General features: G+C 47.2%; 2 protein-coding genes and 1 long non-coding RNA gene across 6 annotated transcripts; 1 reads left to right on the top strand and 2 right to left on the bottom strand.

Annotated features, from left to right (window-relative positions):
• LOC8083277 (phosphatidylinositol 4-kinase gamma 5) lies at window positions 1,961-6,227 on the top strand. Of its 2 annotated transcripts, XM_021453181.1 has the most exons (3): window positions 1,969-2,217; window positions 2,405-2,455; window positions 3,643-6,227. In XM_021453181.1, exon 3 carries the CDS (start codon window positions 3,831-3,833, stop codon window positions 5,775-5,777), a length of 1,947 nt encoding a protein of 648 aa, XP_021308856.1. In that variant the 5' UTR covers window positions 1,969-2,217; window positions 2,405-2,455; window positions 3,643-3,830; the 3' UTR covers window positions 5,778-6,227. The 2 variants fall into 2 exon arrangements, with proteins under 2 accessions (XP_002462528.1, XP_021308856.1); XM_002462483.2 differs by lacking the exon at window positions 2,405-2,455 and having other exon boundaries at window positions 1,961-2,217.
• On the bottom strand, window positions 9,125-10,616 carry LOC8083276. Of its 2 annotated transcripts, XR_002449975.1 has the most exons (4): window positions 10,436-10,616; window positions 9,982-10,314; window positions 9,725-9,774; window positions 9,125-9,603 (listed from the first exon to the last, which is right to left on the bottom strand). It is a non-coding gene; the product is annotated as an uncharacterized LOC8083276 (long non-coding RNA). The 2 variants fall into 2 exon arrangements; XR_002449974.1 differs by having other exon boundaries at window positions 9,725-10,314.
• On the bottom strand, window positions 16,122-19,926 carry LOC8083275 (transcription factor bHLH49). Of its 2 annotated transcripts, none has more exons than XM_021453187.1 (7): window positions 18,473-19,926; window positions 18,108-18,317; window positions 17,916-17,981; window positions 17,753-17,821; window positions 17,477-17,548; window positions 17,214-17,390; window positions 16,122-16,795 (listed from the first exon to the last, which is right to left on the bottom strand). In XM_021453187.1, exons 1-7 carry the CDS (start codon window positions 19,058-19,060, stop codon window positions 16,682-16,684), a joined length of 1,296 nt encoding a protein of 431 aa, XP_021308862.1. In that variant the 5' UTR covers window positions 19,061-19,926; the 3' UTR covers window positions 16,122-16,681. The 2 variants fall into 2 exon arrangements, with proteins under 2 accessions (XP_021308862.1, XP_021308861.1); XM_021453186.1 differs by having other exon boundaries at window positions 18,108-18,335; window positions 18,473-19,917.

The raw sequence follows: 23,873 nt of genomic DNA, 5'->3' as shown, positions 1-23,873 counted from the left end.
GTAGCTAAATCTTGATGATTTTAATTATTCTCTTTATTGATGCGTTGTCCAATTAATATAATACAAAACTAAAAATAAAATCGCTTTTTATAACGCCAGTTCTTGTGAACAAGTCTCCGAGAATTCCAGTCGTGTTTGCCACACTGCCGGCGCTCTCTGGTGTCAACGCTCGAGTTTGAAGAAAGCACCCTGGTCTATACACTATACGTACTATGCATCATGCATGCATCAAGCAGAAATGGACAACTGAGGCCTGATAGCCTGCGAACAGCCGATCACGACAGCAGCGATGCAGCATGGTCAATTTATCATGCACCACCGTGTTTCGAGTTTTGACGAAAGGATCGCCAATCCGGTACGTAGACGTACACATCGTGCTCAGAATAAAATTGACCAATTAGGCTCCCGCTGACGCCACTCAGCATGTGCCAAAACCACGAACACCGCTTGGACCGAATTCACGCCAAATATTTATGTTTCCGCGCCACTTTTGGACTTCCCCGGTCAATTTTCAGTCATAAACTCACGGTCACGGGCAAATGGACGGGTCAAGTCTAGTATTTCGCGTTGCGCCACGGTCTCGGTCCCCGCCCGCGAGACGGCGAGAGCCGAGCGAGCCGGGTCCGACCGACCGTCCGAGAGGGCTGCCAGCTGCCACAGCCACGGCCAGATTCTCCCTCCGGCTCGAGACGATCGCGCGCCACCACTGGTGACTGGGACCGCATCCGCACCCCGCGCGCGGTGCCGCCTCCGTGCCGGCAGCGCGCCCGGGGGGGGCTCTCGCGCACCGCGAATGAGCGGACGCTGCCGCTGCCATGCGGGCCCCACGGCGGTGCGGTCACCGCCCTGTCGCACGGCGCCAGGTGGAGGCCGTCGTACTGGGGATTCTAGAGCCTTCCGAGTTCCGATCCCAAAGCAAACAGACGGCGTGATGGCCTCCTATTTTAAATAATTTTGGTCCGAGAAAATTCGTTTGCCTGTCTTTCTGCGCGCTCGGGCTCGGCCCGTGAAAGTATCTGGACCTGCTTTTGCGCGAAAGCACGGCAAGACTTTTGTTTTTGTGACGAGGGGCTTGGTGTTGCTTTCTTCGTATGACCCCTGCAAAAATTAATGATAATTATGATGGGTAGACAAGTGGCGGCCAATTTCGTCATAGGACTGCTTTGGAATTACATTAACCAAAAACGAAACAAAAAAAGCTGGAGTACTCTCCGAGTTCCAGCCATAACTGCCATGTGCCATACATCGTTAGCAATTTAGTTATCTGTTTATTTTCAATATAAACCAAGTTGGTACCAACTACTTCGGCTCCTAAAGTATGATGGCTTGACATGCTTTAAATATGACTTCGAGGACTAGATACTCTCGTAGCTCTTTATAACATAGCTATGGCTGGTCTGGGAAATTAAATCACCAAGTTTTACATGAGATGTCTAGATGCACATCTATAGTATGTTAGTAATTGTTTGACGTGACATGAGCAGTTTTAAATTCTAAAGTGATGCTAACTCGAAATATTTCCCCAAACGATGTGAAAAAAATCGGAAGAGTTTGAAGACGGACAACTCCAAAACTTGATAGTATGGCATAAACAGGGTGGACAAAAACTAAACAGATAATGATACCTATACATCCTTAAATATATCGTAGTATTATGTGATTATCAAAATCAAACTCGTGCCTTTTACCATTCTCTTGTAAAACAAGCAACGGGGAACACATTCCAAGCTGTACCACGCTCACGCCCACAGCAACACTTGATTAAGCTCCTCAATCTTGTCGTGTGCAATGCACCAAACCACACTGGGCGACGTACCACAATGACAATGTGCAAGTGGCAAATTTTCCTTGTCGTGACTCCTGGAGACAAGAGCACCACTCCAGGAAATATAACAACTCGTAAGGTCCCGAGTGCAAAACTGCAAGGCTATAAGTTGGCGGGGGAGGAGTCTCGTTAACCGCGGTTATCGCATTAACCCGTCTCTCGGACCCAGGACGAGTTTAGCCCGGAGAGAAAAGGACAAATCACACACACAGACAGAGGGAACAAAAGGCACAGGAACCGGGTCGAGCCACCGTGGGACGCGTACGGCGCACCGCCCGGCCGCCGGATCTGCGCCGGCGACGCGACCGGACGTCGGATCTACGCCGCCGCAGGAGGAGGGAGGCGGCGCTGTGGCCGTTCCTTGCCCGCGAGCGCCCAGATCCGTCCCGCCGGTGAGTCAGTCCCCAGTCCCCACGCCAGCTCCTCGGCCTGTCTGTGATGAATGTCATTCGACGGGGGCTGCACGCTGCCTGCGGCGGGCGGTGCTAGTCCGGGCTCGCTAAATTTCCGGATTTTGCGGAGGCGTTTGGTCGGAATGAGCGCCTGGGATTGCCACTGATGTTGTGTGTCTCGATTCAGGGCGCGATTCCAGACCCGCCGGCGCCGTCTCAAAAATTTCATTGGTGAATGGTAACTCGTTTCAGCATGTTCCTGAGGCGTGTTTTGGCTTTCTGATTTTTGGTGTTATTCAATTGGAAATATGTGGGGATTCGGGTCCCGTAGAATTTCTTATCAAACGTGTATGATCTATTGCATAACTCGTATTTTAATGCTGATTACTCGTGGATTTTTTGGGTTCCATCGTCAGGAATTCGTAGACTCCAGTCAAAAGATGCATTTGAGTTCGTGTTCTTAGGTCCTCCTTTGCACTGAGTGTTTCTCACTGGTGTGAAACCGTGTGAGCTATTTGAACAATTTGATCCGGTCAGCGACGGGGGTTTTGTCTTAAACAGACATTTTTTTTAATATCCGCGTCGGGGAATCGATTTGTTCCGAACATTCTGTAACTTAAATCAATTGAATGTTGGAGTTCTTATGTAGCTTGTGACCTTTGATTAATCCTATTTCATTTCTGGTTGCATGCAAAATCTGCCTATCCCTGTATGGACTAATGCTATTAATAGTGCTATTTTCTCTCAATCACTTGATTGTATTACAAACCTATGTGATTCTGATGAGATTTGGTCAGTCCACTTGTACTAAAACAGGTGGAAATGGTCCCAGTTTCCGTTTTCAAGTGGTTATTTTTCCTTAAGAGGAGGTGATTATTTTTTTTACAGATTTTAGTGAGGAATAAAACATGGGCATGCTTACATGTGTGATGTTATAAACTCCACTCAATTGATTATACTTTCTGCCTGAGATTGAGATCTAAGCTTACTGTCATTTCTAGTTATAATGTTCTTATCCTTATTATTGTTGCCAAAATATTCAATTTGTTCTTGTCACCAGTGGTTTTGGAATGCAGTCAGAAACTTGCAACACAATATAATCTTCTACTTATTCCGGTCAACAGTGGCGAATAGGTTTATATCGGGCATAAATTTGTAAAACCATGCTACCTCACTCTGGCAAAGGACTGTAACTTAGTGCTTGCAATGGAATGAGCATAGAAATGATCCAAAGAATATCGTTTATGGAAGTAACTTGATAGGTTTGTTAGTATGTTACATGCTAGCTAATCTGTTTGTATGAGACATTTATAACGACTCCACATTTATTTGTATTTCCTAGTTTTGTCTAGAATCTTACGTTTATCATTGCTTGGATGCTTGTTTTGTACTATATAGTATTAATTTCTCTTTTCCTCCTTACAGGATATATATACGGTCCTGTGATATCGAGCTTCAGTTGATGCAGAGGTGGTGAAAACATCTTTCTTCTTCAAAGAGTGCTGGTTGCAAGTTGCAAAAGTTTGTCTTGCCCTTGCTGTGTTGTTGCTGCCTTCTCTGGTGGAGTACACAAGAGAAGTTTGCAGATATTGGCAGCTCCTTTCAGCTCTTCTATGTCCAGGGATTTGGACTGTCCTGTTCAGACACAGATGGCTGTGGCAGTCCTGGATCGGAGCTTTAGCAGTGAATATCCTGGAGGTAGCAGAACTGAGGGGAGGCAGCTGAGCTGGAAGAGAGTCTTTGTCCAAACTGACAATGGTTCTGTCCTTGGCATCGAGCTGGAGAGAGGAGAAAATGTGCAAACTGTGAAAAAGAAGCTGCAGATAGCCCTCAATATGCCCACTGATGAGAGCTCCTTGACCTTTGGTGACCTGGTTCTGAATAATGATCTTAGCAGCATTCGCAATGACTCACCATTGCTTCTCAAAAGGAATCAGATTCACCGAAGCAATTCCACACCATGCCTCTCCCCTACTGGCAAGGATGTTTGGCAAAGAGACCGGAGTGGGCCCATTGAAATCCTTGGCTGTTCAAGCCCTTCCTCTCGGATGAAGCAGCTTGCTAAAGATGTCATTAAAGCCATAAAGAATGGTGTTGATCCAGTTGCTGTTAACAGTGGGATGGGTGGTGCCTACTACTTCAAGAACATTTGGGGAGAGCGTGTTGCAATTGTCAAGCCAACAGATGAGGAACCATTTGCCCCAAACAATCCAAAAGGTTTTGTGGGGAAGGCTCTGGGACAGCCAGGCCTAAAAAGATCTGTGCGTGTCGGTGAGACGGGCTTCAGAGAGGTTGCTGCTTACCTCCTCGACTATGATCACTTTGCAAATGTCCCTCGCACCATGCTGGTCAAGATAACACACACCATCTTCAATGTGAATGACTGCGTTGGCTGCAAAACTAAAGTATTCTGCAACAAATCAGAGGCTGTGAGCAAGATTGCATCACTGCAGGAGTTCATTCCTCATGATTTTGATGCCAGTGACCATGGGACCTCAAGCTTCCCTGTATCTGCAGTGCATAGAATTGGCATACTTGACATTAGAATCTTCAACACTGACAGGCATGCTGGAAATCTTCTGGTCAAGAAGCTTGGTCCTGGGGCTGACAATTTTGGAGAGCAGACAGAACTTATCCCGATTGACCATGGCCTTTGTCTTCCAGAATGCCTAGAAGACCCTTACTTTGAGTGGATCCACTGGCCACAGGCATCTGTTCCCTTCTCCGAGGAGGAGCTTGAATACATTGCAAAACTTGATCCTGTAAAAGATGCAGAAATGCTACGCACGGAGCTACCGATGATACGAGAGGCATGTCTCAGGGTGCTGGTGCTGTCAACAGTATTTCTCAAGGAAGCTGCTGTGTTTGGTCTCTGCCTCTCCGAGATAGGAGACATGATGAGCAGGCAGTTCACTGCAAAAGAAGAGGAACCAAGTCAGCTTGAGCTTCTCTGCATGGAGGCAAGGAAGTGGGTTGAGGAAAGAGAGTTCTTTCTTCCTGACGAAGCCGGAGTTGAAGATGACGATGATGACTTCACCCAGTTCCTTCTTGACAGCGAGGATGATTCGGATGCCTTTGAACCACCAGCTTTCTGCAAGTTTGGTAGCATGAAGGCAAGTTCCAGGAATCCACTATCCAAGCTAGATGAGTGTGATGAGGAGGATGAAGATGAGACCGAGGACGACGAAGATGATGACATCTTGACCAGTGCATTGCCCCAGAAGATTCCTTCTATCTCCAAGCTGTCGTCGTCCATGAAGGGGCTTGGCTTCATCGGGAAATCTAAACTCTACCGTAGAGGAGTTCCAAAGGGTAAAGTGACAGGTAGAACTAACTACAGTGGCAAAGCTAGTGAGCATCAGTCCGGGAGCAGGAGCGCCAACGAGCTGCTCCCGCCCAGCGCCAGTTTTGTGAAGCTGTCGGACATGAGCCCTAAAGAGTGGAGTGCATTCCTTGAGAAGTTCCAGGAGCTGCTCCCAGGTGCCTTCCACACCCGGAAGCACACTGCTGGTGTTGGCCAGCGTCCGATGCCGAGGCTGGGCACGTCTTGCCAGTTTTGAAAGTAGTAGAAGAGAAGTCACCAAGGTAATGAATGTACAACTTCTGTTCGAGCTCTGGCGTGGTGTGCAGCAGCTGCAGCAGCCAGCAGGTATATTATATATGCTTGTTTTAGGTGTATGGAGCCGGTAGAGGTGGTCCGAGAATAAGATCGTCCATGGCGGGCATATGAGATGAGCTCGCATTGCAGGTGAAGAGTGGTGTGTTTGTGCATAGTGTTTGACATGTGAGATGCGTTGTTCTTTTCTTCTTTGTATATAGTAAGAAGTACTCCTACTGCCTCGCAGCACCGGGCTCGGGCTCGATCTCGGCCGTCGTTACCTGATGGTGGTGGTGAGTGTGCTGGCATCGTTGCCGCTGTACCATTTTGGAGACGCTTACCATAATATGAACTATGATATGATATTGCTACAGATATATATGCATAAATGTATCACCTGCTGTCTGTATCAGTAATCTGTGTGTTTCGACTCTGTGGAGCCTGCGTGCTGGACGTTTGGAAAAAGAAAAGAAAAGAATGATACAGTAGCTGCAATGAACGATCTAGAATAGTTTCAAAATTTTTTTTAAGATTTTCCATCACATCGAATCTTTATACACATATATGAAGCATTAAATATAGATAAAAATAAAAACTAACTGTACAGTTTGTTTGTAATTTGCGAGACGAATCTTTTGAGCCTAGTTATTCCATAATTGGATACTAATTATCATAAACAAACAAAAATGCTACAGCTAAAAATTGTCGCGAACTGAACAAGGCATCAAAGAATGCCCCCAGATCTAGACACCCCATGTGCTGCCCGTACTTCATGATTGGTTGATTACTTCAGTGTGTGTGGGGGCGCATCAGAACACGCATCGTGTTTGACCACTTGGTGCTATAAAACTTCATTTCCATGATATCTAGTTTAGAAAAGGGTAGGGCCAGTCTCTTGAGTCTTGACTCGGTTTTCCTGCTGCGACGTGAGCGCCTGGAAGGATATCGCCAGCAGCATGGACCCGGATGGTGCCGCTGCACGTCTCGTCTCGTCTCGTCTCGTCACCGTGGTGTTATCCACAACATAAGTGACCTTTGAATCCTTTTATATATTCCCAAATCACGTTAGGTAGCCAGTCGGTCTCAGAGTCCCGTCATAGTGCGTGTTTTTCTCCAAGCGAAAAAACACGAGATAAAGCTCTGTGTTTGTCGCTGATCAAGAGAATAATCAGTCCTGTCTGGAGGCGGAATGCGGGAGGAAGACGACGCCGCCGCCGCCGTCGTCGTCTATCGCCAGCAGACCGCAGTGCAGCATCGTATGCCGAGTCCTCCAACGGCAGAGGTACAGGTGTCTCTCCCCGTGGCTCGTCGATGGACACCAGCGGCTTCCGCCGCGCGCCGCGACTGCGATCGAGCTGCTGTGAGTGAGTGAGTGACTGCGAGCGAGGCTCTCTATCATATTGGCCAAGTCACCTTATCCCGGCGCCAACGTGGGCCCTATAAAGTGCAAAAAGGTCGCGTGGTCCGCTTCGCTACGGCGGCCACTGGGGCGATGGGGGCGGGTCCCGACTCCCGGACCGGCGAATGCAGCGCCGCAGCAAACAGATTGCCTTGCTTCGATAACGATGGTGCCGGGAAGCAGTTCCTCTGCGCGTTGGTGTTATCACCTGCTGCTCCCTCCATCTTAAATTGTAAGTCATTCCAAAAATATTAAATTTATATTATAAAATAATAATTATTATCATATTAACTAAGTATCATTAGATCCTTTCTTAATTATATTTTCATAGTATACTCACTTTACATTACAAATCTTAGTATTTTTCTCTATAACTTTGATCAGACGTTAAAATGTTTTAACTCTCCAAGATTCTTGGAATGACTTATAATTTAGGATGGAGGGAGTAGTTATCAGTGAATAATATTTTATATCATGACTTATCGGCCAAATAAGCAAAACAATGCCGTGGTATGGTGCTAAGTGTCAAGGGCCGCTATGATCATGACCAAAAAACAAACCACGGAGACTCTGAAGCTTGAGCCAACAACATCTAGGCACCGGAAAGAAGCTACATCAAAGAAGTTAACTTTGTTAGTTCCATCTAAAATACAAAATTTATTGCTCTCATTATAGTCTCTTGAGACTTTTTTGGGCTTGTTTTGGCCTCTTAGGACCTGTTTGGTTCTCAATGCTAAATTTTAGCCAGTTAAAATTATTTTAGCTACTCTTGGGTGACTAGTAAGACTAAACTATTTAAGCTTATTTTTAGTCAGTGCTTTTGGAAGTTTAGCTACTAAAATGACTAAAGTTTAGCTGGCTAAAATTTAGCAAGGGGGACCAAACAGGCCCTTAAGGTCAAGATCCAAAATGTAGAATGACAATTATTTTTATCAAAAAATTATATGGTGTTTAGTTTTATTATGCAAAATGTAAACTAAAATTCAATTTTTTTTTTGACAAAATAGGAACTAAACACTCCATAAATAATAGATGACCGTTCACTCCAATTTAACTCATCCAATAATAAAAATCTCTAGTTTCTTTTTACTTTGAGTTGATGTTTAACCTTTATGCAATTGTGCCTCTGCCATAATCCATCTTCATTATATAACCTAAATAAAAATTTACTCAGCAAATATTCTGTATGTTAAGGTTATTAACTTAAATAACAATTTTCTCAGCAAATATTCTGTTTGTTTAGGTTATGGATACCTAGGCCCATGCTCCTTTGTCTAGCAAATATTAGATCAATACCTACTGTATACTTCCTCCATCCTAAATTGTAAGTCATTCCAAGAATCTTAGAGAATTAAAGCATTTTCACGTTTGACCAAAATTATAGAGTGAAATACTAAGATTTGTAACGTAAAGTGAGTATACTATGAAAATATAATTAAGGAAGAATCTAATGATATTTAGTTTGTATCATAATAATTATTATTTTATTATATAAATTTGGTCAAACTTTAAAAAAATTGACTCTCCAAGATTCTTGTAATGACTTACAATTTGGGATGAAGGGAGTATTTTATTGTAGTGTTGTGTAATCGTTTGATATCCCAATCAGACCTTTCAAGGAAAGAAAATGTAGTAGAGTGTAATCTTGCCTAGAGGCTGCAACTCAGACCACACACGTCCACGTTTCTTTTCTTCAGATTCAGATACTGCTATCCGAGGCTTTGCAGCAAGCTTGTACGTGACCGGGAGGCGGGAGCGTCCGCAAGACCGCGGGCTGGCCATGTTGCATCTCTACTCTTAAGGTGGGCCGAAACGTTGACATGTCGCTTTGGACCCGGAAAAGTGTCCAACAGCAGCTCCTGTCACCGAAAACGCAGACTGAATTGCCCACCAGTTTCTATTCTCTGCAACTTCAGAAACGCTGCTGTCTGCTGATGACTAGTTACAAATGCTCTCCATGCAAGCACATTACAACCAAAATCGCCCAGTACAGTGACAGATTGTTCCATTCCATGAGTGCCAAGCATGGGCTACGTGTGGCGTGGAGAGCGAGTTCCTAGCTAGCTAAGCTAACCACCATCTGCTAATGGCTACTGTGGTCAGATGTACTCCTATCTAGTATGAAGCAGCTCAAGATTCAGCTTCTTCATGCCTCCGGAGGCCGGAGCTACCCAAGGCAAAGTCGGAAGTCCTAAGGTGTCTTGGCGGCGAGCTCACCCAGACCCAGCGGAGCGTCGTTGTTGATCGGGCGATGGCGACGAGGATTCAGGTTCAGGTTGTAGTCCATGCCGAGGATCTCAGGTTCTGAAGCATCCGAGCCGCCACCGCCATGCCTTGACGATGCTTGGAACGTGGCATGGGTTGCCGAGCCCTTCTTACTCCTTTTACCCTGAAAGCGAATTTTAGCCTAGTATAAGCAAACACAGACAGCTAGCAGACGGTAGTAGCAAACCAAATGCGTGCTGCAGAAATTCATGAGACGCCGGAGTATAAGAGAGCAGTGCATTTACCGAGTCATGTACAGCTTCAGCAGGTGCATCCGCTTCCTGATTTGTTCCTGCTGCAACAACGAGATCAAAATGTTTCAGCACATCATCCAAATCTCAGTGTTCATGCTATACATCTATTCCTACGTACCGGTGATCTACATTCAGAAAGGCAACAATTACACTTCACTACGCAATGCAGCATGAGAGCAATACCAGTAGGAGATTAGTGGATTAGTTGGAAGATACTGTACTATCTTTTATCAGAGGCTAGAACCAACCAGGAAGGAAGTATTTGCCTGCTTTACTTTTCAGTTATTCCTTGGCGGGTGAGTTCTCGGCGTGCGGTAATCGGCACAGAAGGGCACGAGGCCGGCAGATTTGCCGCTCTTGCCGACGCTCCTGCGCGCAGCACTCTCACCACCCAACCCGACAACGGTAACCTCTACAGTTTTGTCCGCTCCATGGACATGGGCAGTGTTTGCACCTGTGCTCTTGGCTCCCCTCCTCCCTTGTTCCATCACCTCATCCTTCCGGGCATCTGCCAATGTCCTGCGTCCACTCAACCATTTCCGGCCCGTGGTTAACAATGCTGCAGCGTCGCCCAATCGTTCCTGCAAATTTTTTTCAGAAGAAAAAGAAAATAGAGTGTTATATATATCACTGGTGATACTGACTGGTATCATCTAAGCTACCACCATGTACTGAAGCACCTGCAAGATTCCATCCACTAACCTTGTGTGTTTCAGCAGTGGAGGCAGATAGTGCGGACAGGGAGAGCAGAAGTGCCAGGAAAACACCTGCGCACCTCATCTTGCTACACACCCACACACACACCCCTTGTTCAGCACAGCAGCACAGCGCACCAGCTTAGCAACTTGCAAGGAGCTGCTAGCTGCAGATTCAGAAGCCAGGATCAAACTTAAGCAAAAGGAGAGGTTTAGGTGGCAGGTGCAGGGTTTTATATATAAGGAAAGGAGGCAGCACCAGCACAGCAGGCTGCTGATTTGCTGAAGCTGAACAAACTGCACTTGGCAGAGTCGCAAATGCTAGTCAAAGCGAGCCCGTGCGTATTCAAATCCCCCGTCTGACAGCCCCCCCCCCCTCTAGAATACCAAATCCGTGCTTGGTGGCGTTGTGCCTTTCCATTTTTCTTAATCCCCGGCTTGTCCATCGCGCTCGCTCACCGATGCAGAGCAGACACACAGCACAGCACAGCACGGTGGTCCTCGCGCGCCCCCGGTTGGCCTCCGCTGCAGCTGCACATGGAGGGTGCCAAAACGTGAGGCCGCGAGCCGAGATCGAGTAGCCAGGACGGGCGGGGCGGTGGAAACCGACCCCCCGGCACCGTCGCGCGCACGGCGCTCCGCTGCGGCCGGCCACTCGTCCCGACCGACGCGGCCTTCGAGTCCGTCCCTCGCTCGCATTGAGGCGTACGTACGTGTACGTCTGCTGCCGATCGACGCCCGTGCATGTACATGTACACGCACGCACATCTGCCGCGATCCATGCATCTACTAGTATGTCGTTGGGAGGCAGTGCTAGCAATTGTACTAGCAGACTGGAAACCGTACACGTAGTGAGATATGGTGTCCAGTCCACTGTGCCAGCGTGCGAATGTCTTCAGATCCACGAGCCTTTTGTGTTGTGTTCATGCATGCTCATGTGCCTTGCCGTTCATGGGGGGCAGTAGATATTGGGGGCTGCGTCGCATGCAGGGAGATCACTAGCTGCGGTCTCGGATTCCTTTTAATTTGCTTCACAGATCCGGCACGGCGCCACGAGCACAATTAGCTGCTAATCCGCACTAAGAATCTGCGCTTAATTGCTTGCACGACACGGAGTTTAAACAAAACGGTCATCTCGATCGCCTCATTTACATGCATCTGCTGATGATCGAGATCGAGAGAGGTTAGTGGTTAGTGGTTAGTGGCGAGCGAGATCGAGAGGGAGCATATGCCGGATTTAATAAAGCTGATCTCGGGGAGGTTTAGTTTGAGGTTACCTAAGCCTAAGCGGTGAGGCCACGTTACGTATCAGTCAAGATTCGTGGCCAGGCCTAGTAAGCAGTAAATAATCTTTGATTATAGGGCCTAAATGTTTGCGTTGCTTGCTTGTTTGTTTCCACGACCTCGGCTCAGAGCTCCCCGGTCGGTCAAAGATCTGGCGCCAACTGCGTTCGTGCTGTGCTGGCCGGATTACAAAATGGGCGCCAGAGATCACAGATCAGGCGAAAGGGTTAGCGTCCGATGGGCCCCGGATCACCCATGCCCGAGTCTCTGCACGTGGGGTCGCCGCGAAACGTGTCCCCACATGGCAGGGGCCGGCTTGTCAATGGGGCATCCCAGATCTTTGACCCTGTGCACGGGCGCTGCAGGCTGCAACCCAATTGTTCCCGTGAGTTCTGGGGCGCCAGGCCGCAAGAGTGCACGAGCAATCACAAGGGGACACCGGGGCGGGCCTGCTTGTCTTCTGCTCGTGTCGGACCTCCTGCTCTCTGCAGTGTACGGTCGGCGACCGGCACCAGACGCAGACGGGGCTTCGAAGCATGTGAGTGCATTTTCCGATGATGTGCGCACGGTCTCGTTCGTTGTCAGCAACGGTCGGCGACCGCGGAAATGAAGAGGAGAGCCTTGCCTACGGAGTGTACTGTACTCCGGCAGGGCCAAGGTGGCGATTGTCATACGGTGGCACACTGGCACTTGCCTGTGAAGTCTGTGGCGGGCATGTACGGAGCTAGCGGTGGGGTTAGGGGGCTCTAGCCTCTCTACCGCTGGCGATTCAGTTGAGCTCATAGTGTTTTTGTTTCTAATTTTAGACATAAATTTATAAGGTAGGATGGGCTAAGACTTTATTTTTAGATATATTTTGTAAGTTAATATAAGACCACTTCAAGCTAATATATATTTTTTCTATTGGGAGAGGTTATAGTCAAGTTAAGTTGACAATTTATGTCCGTTCTACACACGGCAACCGGCAGGTCGGGGGAGAGTCCAGTTGTGCGGCGTCGGGACAGGGACGAGGACGAGGACGAGGACGAGGACGAGGACGAGGACGAGGAGCCGGGTCGACGAGGACCTGCTGCTGGAGCGCGCAGCGCAGCCGTTTCGTTTGTTTTTCGTTTTTGATTTGAATTGATTGACGGGGCGCGGGCACGCACACGACTTTCAGCATGGCAGCTAGCGCGTGTGCACGGGCGGGCGTGCGGCAGTGCCCGTGCCGGCAGCCCGGCACGGGTCCCGCGAGACCGCGACCATGTGTTTCAGGCAGCGGTGTCTGGTCTATGCGACTATGCCTCAGGCCGGTCGTGCCGTCGTGCCGAGCGGGCGGAACGGCGCAACGCAAGAGTCCGGCCGCGAAACGTCCTATGCATCAGGCCGGTCAACGTATCTGGGCTGGGAAACAGGCCTTCTGGGCCGGCGTGGCGTGGCGCCAGCGTGTTGCTTTGCTCGGCCTGGGCGTGTAAGTGGTGTCGAGAAATTATATAAAGGAAAAAAAAAGTCCATACGATCTCTGTCAGCTATTGCGTTAGTTGTTGTTCCTTAAAAAAATAAGCTGTTGCATTAGTTTCCCTAAAGAAAAGCTATTGCGTTAGTTCAATTTATCTCCATTAATTAGAAAACTCAACCTTTTATATTCTTTATCTAAACTCTAATAAAGTGGTTCAATTTACGTCTTAGGGTGGTCCTTGATGACGTGGCGGCATGACGCTACGCCAACCGTCTTACGTGGCTCCACACCATGACACCAGCAGCATAGAAGATAAATTCAACTTTTGCGATAGTTCAGGAGGTCAATTAGGCTTTATAAAAGAAATCGTAGAAATATTTTTTCAAACAATATCCAAATATTTTTTTGAAACAAATATGCATTTCAAAATACTAAAAACTGATATAATATTAGATGATTCAAAGAAAGAATGTTTTTAACATAGAAAAGAATTGATTTTTTTATATTAAACTAGATTTTATACCAGTTAAATTAGAAATTATATGAATTTTATATGATGTCTGATGTAGTGCCTTTGAAGGGCTAGCGAGGGTTTGTACAGATCTTTGGGTTCTCTCGGGACTTTGGCAGTTGATGCCTTTATCAAGGCAAATAGTTGGTTGGCTTTTCGATATGATGATTTCGAACCCTTCTTTTGATCTGTCATGTGGCAAGGTCGAGTTTCTCCAACCCTGTGTTTTGGTTGTGAAGGATTATGAGCAATGGCGGACCAAAAAAAATCAAATAAGGGGGCCGAGCAATACGATGACACCTCATAAACATAATAAATATGTACAACGAATGTATGTCTCAATAGTTTTTCAATGTTTTTGACATATATTTATTACTCGTAATGAAAATGTACATTGTTTATCATAAAAATAGAGTGAAAATATATTTCTTAACTATGCAATTGAATTTTGTATAGATATTAAAAAAAATCAATGTGCTGGGGGAGGGGGCATGCCCCTGCTGCCCCCTGGTTCCCGCTAGTGATTATGAGCCTATGTGTTAGCGGTGTTTTTCCACAGGGCTAGTAGATGTCATTGCCAACAGCAAGTGGCTTTAGCGTTACTCTAAGGTGTTCCTTTCCTTTGTTTTTTGTTTGACGTTTTAGTGCAATTTTCAGGTTCAGGCGGACAGCCAACAATCGAAGGAAGAAGATGATCAAATTGGTCTTCAATGTTCTCTTATCTGCTGTAGGTCGTTTTGTGTCAAGTTTTCTTGTACCGACTTTTTAATAATTTTAGTGTGAAGGATTGTGATCCTACACTCCATGGTGTTCCCCCAACCGATATTTTGTCATGGCCTCATGGGTAATAGATCACGGTGGCAGAAAAACCTGATGCGTCGTTTATCTTAAAAGAATTTGGGTTTTGATTCAACATTTTGCATAATGGAACTAAACATTATGCAAAATTTTTGATAAAAAGGTAGTTATTCTCCATTTTAGATTTTGGCCTCAAAAGTAAAAAAAATGCCCAAAAGATCCTCAATAGGCCCTAATGAGGACAATAAAATCTATATTTTGAATGAGTAATTAACATTTTATATCTTGCATTCTATGGAAAACTAAACACACCCAGAATTGTTGATGATACATGTCCTTTACAATGGGAACTGAAAATGCTTTTTACCATGCTGTCTATCTATATTGTTCACGCTCTGTAAAATCGCATCCGCGCAGTTATGTACTGTATGTTTAAACTGGAAAATCCCATGAAATCAAAGACCGTTGCAACCATTCTACTAGACATGGAGGCGAAATTTACTTTAGGCCTTGTTTAGATGCCAAATTTTTTTGGATTTCGCTACTGTAGCACTTTCGTTTGTTTGTGACAAATATTGTCCAATCATAGACTAATTAGAATCAAAAGATTCATCTCGTGATTTACAGACAAATTGTGTAATTAGTTTTTATTTTCGTCTATATTTAATGCTTCATGCATGTGCCGCAAGATTCGATGTGTAAACGGACTGAGCGCATAGATAATGGGCCGATGGAGGCCCGTTGTGTGATACAGGGAGTGCGCATAGACAATGGGCCAATGGATATGGAGGCCCGTTGTGTGATACGGGGAGTGGGGGGGGGCATGGGATCCTGCGGGGACGACGTGCGCGCAGTGCGTGCGACAGGCACAGCGGAACGTGGCGAATCCCGGAATCCCCACCGGCATCAGGATTGGAGTGCGCGACGAGCACACGCTCAGGCGCTTGTCCGATCCGGCGTCGCGGTCGCCCGGCCGGAGCTCCCACCCACGAGGCCACGAGCGAGCTGGCCGCACGCGCGGGTGGAATCGCCGCAGCGTACGGCCTCGCGCAGGCGCGCGGCAGCAGGCGCATGGCAGGGGTCCGGCCGGCACGCCTCGGGCAGTACCAAGCACAAGCAGCAGCGCCTAGCCTTGTCCTGGAACGACCGTGGCTGCCGACACACACGGAATATACCAAAACGTTTGTTTGTTCTATCTATCTATTGCCTGTGCCGGTTGTCTTGTCCGCTTTGGGTGGGCAGCTGGTACGAGAGTGCGCAGAAGTTTCACTGTGCACGACCATTGGTCATCACCAAAGTTTGTTTTCAGAATTTCAGGTCATGGCCGTCACCAAGTTTGTTTTCAGGCCATGATTAGTCGCAAGTTGGGTTGGGGCCAAATGCCAAATGATTCTGCCCTAAGTGTCCTTGGCCCTTAGGTGAATGAGCTCTCATGCTCATCTCTTTCGAGAGGCCCGTGGCACGGGCACACCTTCTCCCTATAGTCCATCGATCATGCACCTACCGTTTGCCATCACAGACAGACAGACAGTTTGTGATGACTGACGAATGATGTTCTCGCCACAAAAAGCGCAAAAAATACTGTAGAGTAGGTCTCTACGTATACATACACGATACATGGACAGTTTGCTCCGAGTGCAAATGAGGAACAGACACAGCCCATGAATATGCATGATCGATGTAGCATCCTTCTTTGATTTGTGGCACAAGGAGAATTTGCCAAACGTATGATGTTTCAACATAACCATCGCCGGACCGCCCCCCCAATTTTAAGAGTGTTTCTTGGACTCTTAAACTATTATGCAAACAAAAGCACTGAAACTACTAACAAAACAAGGCTCCTCGCATTACACCCTGCAGCAGCAGCTCATTTGCTCGCTACCAACACACAGCTCACTGTTACTGCACTGCGCGCCAGCCATGACCATGAATGCATGCGACCACCCAAACAGACAGAATTTCCAGCCATCCAGGCTCTCATCCATCCGTCCAGCGCTTGCTTCCGTGGGGTGGGGGACGGACTGGGGGGCTCCACGAGCTTTTTCTCAGTTCCCTCTGATGAACACAATAAAAACCTGGGCGATGGCGATGCAGCACAGCCGAGCGCTGCTGCATGCTCCCAGCAGTAGCAGCATCAGTTATGCGGCCCTGCGCACCTGCATGTTCGCCGATCAGATGGAAGGAAGCCTTTGCTCTTTACTATGTGCAACTGGCATGTTCAGTCACATTTGAAACCCGTCCTGCGACGGCCTGATGCTCAAGTCCTGGGACCCCAGCGACGGGTACGCCATCTGCGCAACCTCGCTGAATGACCCTCCATTCAATGCGTGGGACATCTGCTCGACAAATCCAAAAGCTGGCATCAGTATTGTAAATTTGAAGCAATTGCGATCAGTGTTTGTATGAAGATCTTGGTGTCACAAGCAGATTTGTTCCTCAACACAAAACTTGGAATAGGAGTTGGAGAAGCCTCACTTGAAGTATATGTGGATTGCCCGTTAGAAAATATGTACTGTATGCAGGTTTGGGGCAAATTTGTTCCTGAACACAACTTAGTTGGCTATGAAGATCATGGTATTATAAGAAAACTTGAAGTATATGTTTGAGAAAATTTTATGTTGCTACAGGATAGCTTAAGCTATGTCAAGTTGTCAACTGCTACCTGAAGACTCGAGTGATTAGTGTGCTGTGTTGATACTTAAAAAACAGTACTGTACTAGGATCTGTTCAATCATACAGAATAGATATGCTAACCTGAGACCCGTCTTTTGCACTCAATTGTGCCTGCATGATTCTCCTGAATACGTCCGGATTGGCCATGCCAGCAGCGCCCCCCTGAATCAGGCCTGGTTGCGATAGCTGTAATTGTGGGTGCATCATTTCTGGGGAAAATCCAAGGGAAGAAGAAGGAACACCAGGGAAGCGAAGAAGCTGATGACAAGAGTGGGTTTTCTTGTTAGATTCTTATACGTATAACTAATGAACAAAAAAGAATGAGATTGCAAGAAGCCTCATACATCTTTCGATAGAAGCCCTTCTATATTGAGGTCAAGCCTTGGGTTTACTGTTGCGAGCTTCATCGATAAGAACTGCAAGATCAATTCAATATTTTGATGCTTGCCATCAGTATGTAATGAGGGTTGTAGAAAATTGTATTCATATTCAGGTCTCAGTATCTAGCGATGTTCTACTTCCTCTCTTCCAAATGACAACTTGGTCCGTAGCTAAGCCTGGATTCAGACAAAGTTGTGCATATTTTAACGTATAGTGTATTGTGAGATGTTAGTTATTACCTCAACTTGTCTTTGCAGGGACTGAACATAGTTGATGATCTCGTCAAGCATTACCGCTTTCCCAGTGACCTGGATTTCAAAGGATAAAAAATGTTCATTTGCAATGAAAATCAACATAAAAACACACAAGTTCCCTTTTTTCTTTTGTGCTAGATAGACCTACTTTGCTGCAGCCAGGAACAAGGTCCTGCAGAAGCTTCATCCTCTCGCTAATCTTCTCCCTCCTCAACTGCAGAAAAGATGCAACAACAACCAGAGTTTTCAGGACCAGTCATGTCAATTTCAGAGCGATCCAAGGTTCCACAGCAAACTAACGGTAAACATTGGGGGTGTCACCCTTTGATCAAATCCGTACCCTTTCTGCTAGGCTGTGGCTGTTGGTTGCCTGTCCGCGCCGAGCTCGGACATGAATGTAGTCTTCCTTCTGAGACTCGGAGGTCTCTTTCGCCCCCTTCCCTTTCGACTTTCCGGGTCCGGTGGTCGTTGCCGGGCTGCTCTCCTCGCCTTTGTCCTTGCTGTGCACGCTCTCGTTTGCCGAGTCCGCGGGCAGGTTGGCCGACTGAACCTGATCGCCTCCCATCACCTTTCATCAGAACACGCACAGATGTATCCATCCATTTTAACTTAGCTAGATCGATCCTTCGACAGGTTTTTGAAACGGCAGTGGAAAAGCTGCAGACACAAGCAAGCAGCAAGCAAGAAGAGCGCTAGGTAGCTCACCTCGTTAGGCCTTCTCCTCTTCTTGGAGTCCGAGGTCCCCTTGGACGAGCAGTCCCCAGCAGCAGCCTCCGAGCTCAGCACCCCGTCGTGGCCGTTCCGGCCGAGCTCCGGCTCGCCCTTGTCGTTGCCGTCCTTCCTCTGGTGATCCAACAGCGCCTCTGAGGAGCCACTGAACGCGTTGTTCATGGTCTGATGATCAGCTGTGCCGTAGCCAGCGGTAGCACCCATCACCCCGCCGCCGCCGCCGAAGCAGGACGCCCGCGCGGCGCGCTCGATGAAGCCGGAGTCGACGGGGAAATGGCCGAGGCCCTGAGGGAGGAAACCGGGGACCGGCGCCAAGAAGCCGCCACCGCCCCGCGCGGCCGACATGGCGCCGACGTCGGAGAGCGCCATGGCCTGGGAGGTGGACGCCCACAGGCCGGCGGCGGACGCGAAGGCGGAGTCCATCATTGGAACCTGCTGCTGCTGCGGCGGCGCGCACGAGAAGGCGGCGGCGCTGAATTGGGTCTGCCACTCCACCGGGATGCCGGCGGCGCCGGACGACGCGTTGCCCTCCATCCCTTTCTCGCCGCTCTCGTTCATGTCCATCGCTTGCAGGTTGCTTGTAGTAGCAGTCACACAAGAGTAGACGCGACAAGTCGCGGGGGCCGGGAGCGCAGAAGTGGCCGAGCTCACCGAAGGTCAATGGACGAATCAGAGACGAGAAAGGCTAGCGAGGAAGAAGTAGCTCTGCTCCTCCGTCCATTGGCCAGAGAGCTTCATAGGCAGGCAATATGATAGCCGGAGCAAGCACGCAAGCAAGAAGCTCTCGTCACGGCCTATGGCAGGAAAAGGAAAGATGCCTAGCCAGCCACTGGAGATTCTGATGCTATCTGTTCCGGCGAGGGGCATAGGAAGAAGAGCTAGCTACGAAAGTGGGGAGAGCATAGACTATATACGAGAGAGAGAGAGAGAGAGAGAGAGAGAGAGGGAGAGAGGGGCTTGTAGGCAAAGGCTTGTCAGATTTATAGGTCTACTAGCAGTTGTTCAGTAGCTGTTGTAGTTTCACCAGTAGTGATACCACTACCACCATGCATGGTGAGCCAGCCACGGCGAGGATTAGCTGCAGGAGTTGCAGGCAGCCGCTTTACTCCTCCTAATCACCACCACCATGGCCGGCGTTGTTTAACCTTGATGGACCTTATTTTTAAGTGTCTCGCTTCCGCCTCGCTTTATCTTTCTTAACAGCCCTTTAATCATGCTGTTTACCTTTGCTTTTGTTTACTTACTTCCTACGAGTACTACCCTCTCTCTCTCACAGCAAGCGTAAAGAGGAAGGGGGCTCCGGGGCTGATCGATCAGGTTCTTCTTCACAGCAAGCACACATCACCAGCAATACACTGCAATGGCATTACCATACCATGCCGGCATCCCTGACAGTGCCAACTCTCACGGGCAATTGTTTATGGGCGCAACCGCTCGCTTTCCTCAAGGCGCCTGGCTGTAAATTATGCCCCTGCCTCGCCCTCCCTACCCGAATCATTATTTGACTGCTGGGTTTTTTTTAATGGTCGGCACGGCCAATTATTTACACGCCCTTCATGATCGGCATGATTAGTTTTGTTGAAGAAAATGGTGGTCAACATTAGCAGGGGGTGCCGATCGAGGCATTAGCTCTCTACTTACCCCCACGGCAAAGCAAGCCTACTTTCATTTCATTTCACCCCCTTTCTTCCTTCACATTTCATGCACCCTTCTCCAGTCTTCTATTAGGCCCTCTCTGGCTCTTGGTTATGAATTCAGTTATTACTACAGCTTAGAAGCAGAAGCAGAGTGAGTTTGAGAAAAATCAAAGGCAGGGTTTCAGTAGATCGTTATAAGCTTTTTTGGTTAGTGCAGCAACCTTCGGCCAGCTGAAAGCCTGAAAGAGATGCGGTTTCAGGGTTCAGATTCCCCTAATCTCAATCTTTCCTTGCAGCAAATAAACAAGTTAAAAACTATTCGTTAGCCTCGGGGCGCGCACAAGCTCGAATCTAGCTTTAGATTAGTTAAAGCGCCCCCGCCCATGCAATACTTTTATTCACTCCAAACACGCTTTTGCGTTGCCCCCCTTAAGCTTTTAAATTTAAATTTGGGTTTTCTCTCACAAGACAGAAAGGAAAAAAAAGCATCAGGAACCTGACCTGATAAATCTATCTCCCTCGCTCAGTCACCTCCTCCATGGCTCCATCCATGATGGTCACTACCAGAAGTGGCCTGCAAGTTACTGGTTATTCCCTGCCTGCTTACCTCCTGCTTTACCTTTGTTTCAGCACCAGCGCAGCTGCCTGCCATTAGCGGCGCCCTCGCTAAGCTGCTGTGCTCTCGCTCCTAAAGTTGGTCATGGAAAGCAAACCAAAGCCGAATCTTGCGAGAAATGTAAACTAAGGACTGCAAAGGATACGACTTCAAACTCCCCGGAAGACGGACCAAGAAGGACCACAGGCCGGCTACGTGGATAACAAGTCTTGCTAGATTCCTAGCCACGGCTGCCAACCTGCTTTCTTCGTCCACGCCGTGAACAATGCAAGGCCATAGCATGCACTGCCCTGTTTGGGGCTAGCCCTGCGCGTTGCCTTCGCGAGCCACGACCCACTGCCGTGCCGCGCTGCTCTTCTTTTGCCCGGTCTCGTGCACGGCAGCGGCGGCCGGCCTCGGCGTCGCCCATTCACCCGTTCTGCTCCGGGAGCGGGGAGTGGGGAGTGGGAGTGGGATCGGCGGCTCCGGCTCATCGTGCATGCAGTCATTGAGGAATGGGGGGAATGGACCCGACCATCCACCAGATTATCTTCCCGCGCATCATTATGCTCGCCAGAAAGGTTGCTGCAGATCTGTGTCTTCCTTGCCAATCATTGCCGTGCATATTCATGTGTACCATATGCTCTCTCGCGTCCGCAAGTCACATCGAATGCGCCTGCGGGCAGAAACTGGATAATGCGGAGGGCAGGATGATATGATCAGCTCAGAGTTTGCTGGCAACAGGGAGCTGAGCCTGAGAGCAGTAGCTGAAAAATAAGAGAAGGCATCATGTTCTGCTTTTTTCTTTTCTTCCACTCTTCATGAGAAAAAAAAAATTGTAGAGTGAAAGGAAACATGATATTCATATGGATGAGACTTCTTGTGTTGATTAGGTCCTACCTGTCGGCACTGGGCTATTCGGTGCTTGCTAGTGAGGTCAGAGGATTCCTGCAAACAAAACAGTTCCAAGAAATAACAGCCAAAGTACTCAAAGTAAACAAATCGAACAATGCCTGCATGGGATTAGCTGGCAATCGTCTCTTTCGGGTTAGTATAAGTATCTAAAGGTGAAAAAAACACAACCCATGTTATATGAAGATAAGATTTTCGACATCGGATTCGTTCATCGCGCAGACCCTGCTCCCTGTGCAGACTGTCCTCCTGCTTAACAGCTCCAATGAGGTTCCTTTTCTTCGCTGTAACAAAACTGTACTGCTAACCTTCAAAACTTGAGAATCATCAGAAGAGCATCCCAGCAGACGATTTGGGGTTTTGAATCAGAACATGAACAGTAGCAATATAAGATCCAGAGAACACAAAGAGTTGTTGATAGGGACAGGCTAAGCTTCTTCAAAGTAAAACAGAATGATCAGACCAAATCCACCACGCCTACCATAATTTGTACATGCTTCAAAAGTTTGTGCATACAGTTACTAGAGAGATGCATCGATAAGCACAGAACGCAAAAGCAGTCCTAATGAGATCATTACCAAGAATGAATGATGAGAGTTGAACATGGATGATTCGATTGCAGAACAAGCTAGCCCATAATATCTCAACATTGCGAGTGCACACACCGTGCGCTAATTCAGCATTCGGAACCCATGTGATAGGGTACAGGATCTCTAATTGTGCTTAGGAAAGTGTATGCCACACCTTTCTGAAAACCATAAACAAACCACAGTCCGTGGCAAAGCCAGCTGCACGCGAGATGCAAGTGAGTATATTTTTGGTAAAGGTCTATGTTAGGTGTAACCTTGGGGGTTATGATCATCCAAACCGAGACTCCAAATTACTCATTATTCTAAACCCTAATTATGCACTATGTCGTACGCTAATGGTCTTATTATACTTCTAGGGTAGTGATTAGAGCTGTAAGCTAGAGATTAAACTGCAAAATACATATCTGGGGAACACTAAAGAACTATCCCCAAGAAGAGAAATAAACTAATACAGTTGATAAGGGCAGCCAGGCTCCTTATTTTGTCAAGGCCAACCTGTTAATGATTGGCACGGTGCTAGGGTAATTCTACTATATATCATATAGCATTATGTGTGTGCACATCTGTGTATGCGTGCGTGTGTTTGTTGCCTTGTCTGTGAAGAAAAAAAGTTCACAGACATAATGTACCAGATCTGAGCCCTTATAATATAGTATAGTAGTCCTTGCTTTTCTGGTGCTTATTTCAATGCATTGAACAGCTAGAGTGCAAATTATCCAACTGAACAAGTGCTGTTGTCCATGATAAATCACATAGAACTACCAGTTTGCTTGGTCTTGTCTAGTTTGTTTACCGATACCTTGTTTTGAATGGAACAGGGTTATTAGATTCAAATTTTATGGCTCTCTGGTTGCAGTGCTATCCCTAAAACAGCAGCAAACATTAAACATGGGAGGATATGTGCATCCTTCCTCCTTACCTGATGATTCAACACAGAAAAACACACATGTTCAAATTTGAAAGCATCTGTGCTTGCAAATGCCTGATAAGCGTGCATTTGCATCGAACATGTCCTTTTGTCTACCTGTTCAAAGGCCCCTACATCCACCAGGCAGTAATAACAACAGCACGGTGGAAGTGATTACTTCCCATAATGTTGCTGATCTTTGCCCTTACCACAAATAACAGTCTTTACTTTTGCTCAATTTATTAATTGCTATAATTTCTTGTGCAGAATGCTTCATGTCTCTTTCAGAATTAACAACAGTCATGCAAGTGAAATATAGAACTAGCAGTACTGGATGTAATTGACATTCAGACATATAGCAATTTCCGAATTTCCCAGTTAAGATAAAGGTCTAATGTATGTATTGGGCCTTTTCCAAAGCATGTGAGCCCATGGGACAGCTAACCCCACTTTTCTCCTACCATTTATTGTGATCTATACATCCATCCATTTGAAAAAGTTTGACCAAGCTTAACATGCAAATAAACTAAGAAGGCACCAAGAAATATTTTAAAGGCATTGGACCATACAGACCTATATTATTATTATTATTATTATTTTTTAAGATAGACCTATATTAAATAACATGATAATGCTATGCAACCTCTTCTACAGAGACACTGCAGTGGTAGCGAGTGATGATAATGTATAACAATAAGTATAAGTGCTTATTAATGATGTGATAATAAAAATGTAC

The sequence above is a fragment of the Sorghum bicolor genome, chromosome 2 (genome assembly GCF_000003195.3).
Source record: "Sorghum bicolor cultivar BTx623 chromosome 2, Sorghum_bicolor_NCBIv3, whole genome shotgun sequence".
In the NCBI taxonomy this organism is placed as follows: Eukaryota; Viridiplantae; Streptophyta; class Magnoliopsida; order Poales; family Poaceae; genus Sorghum; species Sorghum bicolor.
Note: the sequence above shows the minus strand (reverse complement) of the source record. Positions and strands in the feature narration are given on the sequence as shown.